The sequence below is a fragment of the Pteropus alecto genome, unplaced genomic scaffold (assembly GCF_000325575.1).
Source record: "Pteropus alecto unplaced genomic scaffold, ASM32557v1 scaffold21, whole genome shotgun sequence".
Classification (NCBI taxonomy): domain Eukaryota; kingdom Metazoa; phylum Chordata; class Mammalia; order Chiroptera; family Pteropodidae; genus Pteropus; species Pteropus alecto.
Window position 1 is genome coordinate 5,231,412 of NW_006436282.1, and position 8,878 is coordinate 5,240,289.

At 40.2% G+C, this 8,878-nt stretch overlaps 1 protein-coding gene across 4 annotated transcripts in view; it reads left to right on the forward strand.

The window, feature by feature from the left end:
- Positions 1–8,605, forward strand: part of UMAD1 (UBAP1-MVB12-associated (UMA) domain containing 1) — a 184,040-nt gene extending 175,435 nt beyond the window's left edge. For all 4 annotated transcript variants that reach the window (XM_015589446.2, XM_025046803.1, XM_025046804.1 and 1 more), the window contains exon 4: positions 8,168–8,605. In XM_015589446.2, coding sequence (XP_015444932.1) covers positions 8,168–8,425 — 258 coding nt within the window. In that variant the 3' untranslated portion in view covers positions 8,426–8,605. The remainder of the gene's footprint in view (positions 1–8,167) is intronic.
- Positions 8,606–8,878: the final 273 nt, after the last annotated feature.

The following is an 8,878-nucleotide window of genomic DNA, read 5'->3' on the forward strand; positions in this document are numbered from 1 at the left end:
GGACAAACATGTTGGTACCCTTCACCAATACAGAAAATATTAAAAGAACATTAAGCTGGGCGTAAAGTTGGGAAGGAAATGAGAGCCACGTTTAGAACATGTCAAGTTTAAGATTCCTATGGACTATCCAAAAGAAAATGTGTAATAAGAATAGAACATTTGAGTTAGGAGCTCTGGATAGAAATCCGGGTTTGAAATTTGTGAGTGTTTGTGTGTGTACATATACACATGCACTTATCTATATTCTTATTTACTTTTGGGGAGTGAAGGAATAAGGCCGTAGGCACCATGGATATGGATAAGCTCATCCGGGGTAATGTTTCAAGACCAAGAAGAATAAAGGAACAGAAATGAGGCCCTGGAGAATACCATCATGTCAGAAGTAAGCAAAGAATAAAGACAGAAGGAAAAACAGAAGTGGCACAGGAACCAAGAAATAAAAACTCAGAATCACCAGTCTTAAGTGCAACAAAGAGGTCAAATAAGATTAGCACTTCAGAACATCTTTTGAGTTTAGTAAAAGAGTCATTACTAGTAACCTTGGAGAAAGCAGTTGTCAGTAGAGGGACAGAGATAGAAGTCAGATTGCAGTGGGTGAGGAGTGAAGCAGAAAGCCAATGTCAACAGTGGTCTCTCCTGGTTGTGAAAAAGGTACAAAGATAATGTGGGAGTTCAGTGGCTGTGATGGCTGTGGGCGGTACAGACTTGAGAATTTTCTGTAAATGGTGAATTGAATATATGAAAGATTAGCAATTAGGAGATGCCTTCTAATTGATGCAGCCATGTCCTTGAAGAATGGAAACAGGATGGATGTGGAGCACTAGAGGGATTAGCTTTGGGTGGAAGGAGCGAAACTTGCCTGTGTGGCAGGAGAGGAGCATGGCAGACGGGTACAAACGCAGGTACTTTTTTTGGTGGAGCAGGTAGAGGATATCGTCACCTAATGACCATGTTTTCTATTAAGTAGGAGGCCAGCTCACCTGCTGACAGCGAGGAGGAAGGTGTCATGTAGGACTAGAAAAGAGAAAAGGTGAAATATGTCCTGTGAAAAATGAGGCAGGGAGGCCTACTGGGAAAATATGAGATTTCTGGTCAGCTTAAAGTTAGAGATCATGAATTTCTATAAACCAACTTTTTAAATGCTTTTTAAAAAAATCACTGGAATAGCCTTTTGTATTTTCAAAACGAGTATAAACAGGATCCCACGTCGAACACACTGTTTCTTGCTGGTTCCTTTCCTAAAATGCTTCTCTTTCCTCTTTCCACTGTTCCCCCGTGCTAGTTGGCTAAGACAGATTTTCCGGCTTCAGTCAAGCCACTTTTCCAAGAATGCATGGAACAGATTACAGAAGCAAGTGACAGCCAACTTCCTTCCCCTTCTTCACTTGTATATATTCTGCTGGAGTTCTGAAAAGAGGAAGCCAGATAATTTTTTTTTTTTTTTAAAGAAAGATGGGAAGCAGGCAGCACAAGAAGGTGGAAATACTGAGGGAGAAAGAAAAGGGAAGAAATACTGAAAAAAGATTATGGGCCAAAATTTAAACTTAATCGATGTCAGAGATCAGAAAGGAAAGACAATAAAGAAAATCTCTTTCTAACCTAGCCTCTTATTTGCTACTTAAATGTATAGCGTTCTGGAACTAGGCGCCCAGATCACATGGAACAGTTAGGTTGTCAGTGAATTCAGCTTTCTCCCGACTAATTAACTCTATCTGTGGTAAAGGGTTCTGGGCTATTCTTTGTTTCTTTGGCCTATCCCTCAATTTAAAAATCAAGCCTAGAGTGCTTAGAGGATCTGAGAGACAAGGGGACCAGGTTCGGTGCCAGTTGTCATGCGCAGGTGCTACTGTTCAGGGCAGTGCGAGTTTGCAGAAAAATCGGAAACAATCTACCTTTTCAAAATAATTTCTCCCAAGTGACAGGAGACCCCTGCTGAGCACTTACGTAGGTGTAAGAGACCCATCCTCTGGCTTTTATTAGCTAGCCAGACATTTATTAGCAACCAGCTTCTTAGAAAAAGAAGTTGAATGCTGCCTTAATTGTGCCATTGCTTGTATCACTTTCTCCTCTGGTCTCCTGATGTTTCTGATTCAGATTTGCCCCCCACATCACCCCCATCAAGAAGCTGATGTAATGCAAGCAGATACCAGCTGAAGTCAGAATTGAATGGATAGTTATCTGGGGAGATAAAGTGACAGTGTTGCCTGTTCAAGCTATTGTTCAAAGAAACATAGTCTTTTATTTATAGACATCAGAATTTAAAGGCATAGATAGCCAGAGCTTAATATTTCTTCTTACTATAACTTGTTCTAGAAATATGCTTGATATAGCTTCCTCCTTTGCATGTAAATTGAATGTATTAGATGTATTTTATACCTGGTTTTGTGTTCTTTTGATAGGTTCTGTTACTGTTTTGGTTAAAGGTGGTTTCTAAATTTTAATGCTTCAGTATTTTGCTTTTATAGGATACTATTGTATCTCGATTTATCTGAAGCCTAGGTTGCAGGAAAAAAGCAAGAGGTTGTAAAAGATGCCAAATATAGGTGATGTTCATAATAATAAAATATTCATACATTAGTCGGGTACGGCCAAGTAGATGAAGTCTCCAAATTGTTAGCGGGTTTGCAAAGTTGGCACTTCTTCATAGATTTCAGGGTGGGTATTGAGGCTTTTGTGCCAAGAAAAATGCAGTTGTCTGTTCTTAAACCTGCACTTCCTTGCTTTCAAACAGCGAAGAGTGAATTCTACAACGACGCCACTAGCCTGCTGCTGCTCTAGGGACGTGACTTCATTTCTCTAAGCCTTTACTAAAAAGTGTTATGTGTCTTGTGTTCTCAGAGCCTATTTTTTCCTAAGCTCTGAGATTTTACAGCTTGAAGCTCTTGAGTCTTCACAGCCCCTCTGCAAGAAAGGGAGGGACAGTGCCTATAAACCTCTCTGAATTATTTGGAACACAGATAATAGAACGTGAGGAACACAAGATAAACTTGGCCAGTCCATTTTTAACAGGTTAACTGACGAACAAGAAATAACTTTTATACAAACATGGAACAGCTAATTAATTGTAAACTTTGTTTGCCGTAACGATAATTGATAAGGAAATTTCTTCCTACGATTAAAAAAAAAGCCATTCTAACATGGTATACTCATATTTAAACCATGTAAGGACAAATGCTCATTTGGGAAAGAAGTATTAAAGCTAGATTATATGAAATAATATATTCAGGAACACTGCCATAGCAGCATTTCTATGAACAGTATTAATCAAAAATCACGAATATGTTTATGAACGTAATATTTGAAGTAATTTTTTAAAATTTGGCTATTAACCATAAGGTTAATCGATTCTTTTCTTCTTGCTCTATTGTAGTTAACATACTTATTCTTCCCTTTAAAGATCCATTTCATTATGCAAATGAAAAATCTAAAAGACTTTGTGTCTGAGAGAGAGGGCTGCTTTTTGCAGGGGACTATGCACCTGTTTCAGCCCTCAGCCCCCACCTCTGCTTCCACTGGCTGCCAAGCTAGAGACTTAGTGATCAGGGTTAGCGGGTGTGGGCTCCTTGAATTTTGAGTCACATTTCTTTTGTGACTTATTCTTGTTTTGCCTTATAATTTCTCCCCTTCCAGCTCTCAGCATGCCAACAGCAGCTGCATCATGGCGCTCACCCTGCTGCCAAGAGGCCAGGCAGCTTCCTTGGAGACTGTAACACTGCACTCCAGCCAACTGTTAGGCGATAGAGGCTGGAGTAGTACCTGCAGCGCCGCTGAAATGCAGAGCTTTCTAGGAGGCATTTGGCGGAACACTTTGCCCATGGTATTTTAAAAGTTAATTTAATTTTTGGAAAGTTTTTATTATGGAAAATTTCAAACATATATAGTGGTAGTAAGAATACTGTAGTGTATTCCTATGTGCCCTCCTATCTCCGTTTCAACAGTGATTGACTCAGAGACAATCTCGTTTCACTGTCTGTGGTGTTTCCCTATCAGACTGCTGGATAGGGAAATGTGTATTCCCAGGGATACACATCTTTTAAATTACAGTTGCTTTTCCATCTTCCTTCAGTCTAAGATCTGTCACCTTAATGAGTTTCTGTCCTTTCTTCCTAAAGGTAAAAGATATTAGAGTCTTTTTTCCTTCTAAATGCCATATTAGTAACTGTTATATTTTCCAATAACATCTCCTAAATTTTCAAGGCATTGTTCATTCCATCAGACAGTCTATCCAAAGCATGTCTGAAGTATGCAGGGCCTTAGAATGTACGAGCTCATTAGAGATAACTGGGTCGGATCTTCAGTTTTACCACAGACTAGCTGTGTAACCTGGAACAACTTTCTTAACCTTTCTGTGCCTTAGCGTCCTCTTGTTTTTAACGTGGGACTAATGGTACACAGCCCAGAGCTATTTTAAGACTTAAATGAGTGGACACATTTAAATAGCCTTGGTGGACCCTAGCACAAAGTGAGTGTTCAAAATATGCAAGTTGCTGTCATCATCATTTTTTTCTGTCCTCACCACTCATTTTACAAAATAGAGAACTGAGGCCCAGGTGGGTGAAGTAATCCCTCTTCTGGTCATATGGCAGTTGTATGAGGAGAACTTTAACAAGAAACCGCATCTCAATTCCTTTATTATTCTAGATATAGTTTGACATAGTCTTGTCCTCAAGGAATTAGGTTCTGGCAAATAAGAATGATTTGTAAAGGAAAGGGAAAAGGATTAATAAAAGCATGAAGAAAGATATAAATATTTCTGTTGGAGAGTTAAACCTTAGACATTTTGTGTTTAGAAAGCAAAGTGCTTTAGTGGAGAAGGTGAGATTTCAAGAATGCTTTTGTTTAAGAAGGGAGATGATTTGGCTAATGAAACTGGAGAACATTTTGTACACAAGGAAGAAAGAGAAGCAAGTTCAAGAATAAAACAAGACTAACAGATCTAGGGAACATTTGCACCTGAGATTAAAAGAGAAGGAAAAATACAAGAGGGGAGGGGAAGGTAAGAATATTTTGACACTGAATGTCAAAAACAAAAGAGATGGATGGATCGTAGACTTTATCTAAAACCAAATGGGAGCTGACATTCCTAAAGTTTTTATTTATTCACTTAACTATGTGCTCATGAGCTCAGAACTGTTCTATTTATGAACATTATTTAATCCTAATGATACTATGAAGTAGGTACTATTATTGACCTCATTATACAGCTAGGGAAACTGAGGCACAGAGAAGTTGAATAACTTGCCCAAGGCCATTCACTTATTAATAAGCAGGAGACCTAGGATCTGCACTCAGGTAGTCTGGCTCTAGAACCTGTGCTCTTAGACGCTGCAGTGCTGCTCCATGGGAGCCAAAGCCCTACTGTATGCTTCATCTTGAAGAAACCAGCATATGGTGAAGCCCTTTACAGAGGCTGGAATTGCGACATCATTACTCACTGATAGGTGTACTCTTGGCTGATCCATGGACACTTTGTATTTAAGTCCCATTTAGGTTGCAGGAGGCAGGTTCTGTCCACTGAATAATGGACTTTTGTAATAAGCTTTGTCATAACAGGGTGTGGTTCCTTTTGTTCTACTTGTGGTCCTAAGAAAGGACTCTGGTGTTTCATTTTCACATAAAGTTATAAGACCACTCCTGATAGGGATGGGTTTGGCAACTTCATTAATTTGAGGACATTCACTAAACAAGTATTTCTTGAGGGCCTGTTCTACGTGCTGGGGGATGCCTGTGAAGAGAGCAGTTTCTCCTCTGCAGACTCTCCATGGATTTTTCCTTTCTTATGAACTTCTTCACATTAGGATATGAAATGCCATTATTTCTGCCAACTTAGAAAACAGAAAATCAAATTGAGAGAAACCTCAGTTGACCCCACATCCCTTTCCAGCTACTGGCCCATAGCTCTTTTCTCATTTATGGCACACTGTCTAGAAAAACTCGTCTGTGCTCGTATTTGCCTTCACCTTCTTTCCTCTCATCCTTGTTTTAAACACACACCAAGCAGACTTTCTCCACCAGATCTCATCCAGCTCCAGACTCAAATTAGATCCTCCTGCCTACTGACAGCTCCACTGGATGTCTGTTAGGCACCGGCAACATGCAGAACTGGACTCGATACTCCTGTCCAACCCTGCTCCCCCAATATTTGCCCATCCCTGTAAATGGAGACTCTATCCTGTTGCTTAGGCCAAAAACTTTGGCTTCATCCTTGACCCCACTCTTGGCTCTCACACCCCACATCCATTCCATCGCAAATCCTGTTAGCCTTTTCCTTAAAGTCTCCAGAATCCAAGTGTTTCATCTCACCTTTACTATCACAACCTGATCCACATCACAGTCATCTCTCGTTCCCAGCTGGTCTTCCTGCTTCCTTCCCTGGCCATCAATCTGAATATATCTCTTTTGCAGCAATATGTTCTTTTGATCCTATATGCAACAATATGGTTGAATCTCCTACATATAATGTTGAGTGAAAGCAGCCAGAAACAAGAGTTCATACTGTATGGTTACCTTCATTTAAAATATAAAAATAGGTTAAATGCTGTTAGAAGTCAGGATGGTGATGGGGGGTGGGGACAGGGAGTTGATTGTGACTGAAAGAGAGCACCGTAAGGGCTGGTCATTTCTGTTCCTTGATCTGGGTGCCGGTTGCGTACAGGTGTTTAAGTTGGTTAAAATTTAGCAAGCTGTACACTTATGACATGCTCTTTTCTGTATGTATTTTACCCTTCCATAAAAAGTTTTAAAAAGTCACTTTTTATTACACAGAAAAATCCTCCTCCTCTAGACTTAAAGGAATTTACCAGCATTTATAACCATTATAATGTAAACCCCATGCAGGCAAAAATCTTGTCTGCTTTCATCCAGTCAAGAACTATTTATTGAGCACTAGGCACTGATCTGGGCATTTGGGATACAGCAGTAAACACAAGATGACAATCAGAATAAATGATATAACATATTACAAGGTGCTAAGGACCATGGAGAGGGGGAAAGCAGGCGAGAGAGACAGAGTGTGCTGGGGTGGAGGAGGTGAGGTGGGCAGGATACAGTTTAAATAAGGTAGGTGGTCAGGAAAAGATCTCACTGAGAAGGTGACATTTGGGCCAACACTTGGAAAGAGGTGAGGGAAGGAGCCCAATGTGTATTTGGGAGAAGAACCTCCTGGGCATCAGGAAAGGAAAGCAAAGGACTGAGGCAGAAGCAGCTGGGTGCGCATGAGCAACAGCAAGGAGGGAGCCAGGCAGACTGGCTGAGGATAAGGCCAGAGACATACCTGGGGCCGGGTCCCCAAGGGCCTTGCAGGCCTCTGTAAAGACTCCGGCATTTTATTCTGCATGAGACCAGGTGAGGGTTAGGGAGTAAGTTTTTGCCTAAACTGTTTTTAGTTAGGTTTCAGCCATTGTGGAACTTGCATAGAGAGCTGCTCTGAACATCCTAGTGCATGCCTTTTGGTAAACTACTGCATGCAAGATACGCCAATTATAAAGAAACTGAACATGATATATCAGTTCTTATTTGAATAACTTACATAACATGTTAGTTCCAGTGAAAGTCAGGCAACTAGTCAGTGCTCATGGTACCACATTAGAGGTAACATATTAGGGTAAGGTCGTCAAGTACTCAAGAGTGGAGAATACAGAGATATGTCAGATAGATTGCTTGTCCTCAAGGACGCTAGAGTCTAGGCGGGGATAAGAGGCATGCATATGAAGCAGCAACTAGCAAGGACACATATAGGAAATGCCAAATAGCATCCTAGGCAGTTTGCCCCATAATTGTTCAGAAGTGGGCAAAGTCCCTTTGGCCTGTGTTGATACAAGATTTCACAGGGAATCTTGATAATTCCGTAGAGCCTGGTTTGGAAAAGCAGAGACAGGCTTGTAGACATTATCTGTCCTTGAGAAATAGCAAGAATGTCAGTTTGTATTTGAGGGTGCCATGGGTGGGCAATCTGAATAAGAATGGGGTTTAGGATTCATTTTAAAGGCTACTAGAGCTTTAGATGGAGGTATTTCTCAAGCAGAGTATATAGGTGCATTCTAATCTAGAAATATTTGTATATTCCCTTGTTTCTCAATTATTCTGGTATAGTCATGCCACATTCACCATTACTAAACCTCCAAGTTCATAAGGTCTAAATGATTTAAATATATATATGTATTTTTAGACTGGCACAGAAAACTCATCCAGTGTGACTGTAGCAAGCCCTGAGGCGGAAAATAAGGCAGGCCAGACTCTGGAAAACAGCTCGTTAATGGCCGAGCTTCTGAGCGACGTACCCTTCACCTTGGCCCCGCACGTGCTGGCCGTGCAGGGCACCATCAGTGACCTTCCAGACCACTTACTCACCTATGATGTCAGCGAAAACTTATCACGGTTTTGGTATGATTTTACTCTTGAAAATTCAGTGCTGTGTGATTCATAATGTTTGTTTGTACCTTAACAGCTTTAAAACACAAGTTTGCCTGTTTTATTTAACTTGTTTGATATTCTTTGCCATTTCCCTGTTTAAAGGCCTTCAGAAAAGCAAGGATCATAAAGCAGAGAAAATATTATTCTCATTGCTCTATTTCTTAGAATAAAGTATATTTGTATAAAAATTGAATTTAAGCATCACTTCCTTTCTCCCAAATAATATGAAAATTAGGCAATCAAGGTTTTATGAAAGGAGTAGATTCCTTCAACCAGGATCTCAAGATAGAACACCTCAAATTTCCCTTAAAAGAACAATGAAGAAGAACTGTGGCATTTGCCTCAGTTACCACAAGTCTGAAGTCTGCCCTTAAAATTCTTTTCTCTGGTTTGGAGGAAGGTTGAATTAATATTATTCCTTCTTCTTCCAAAGTGTTTATGAATAAATTCAGGGAAAAAAATTTTG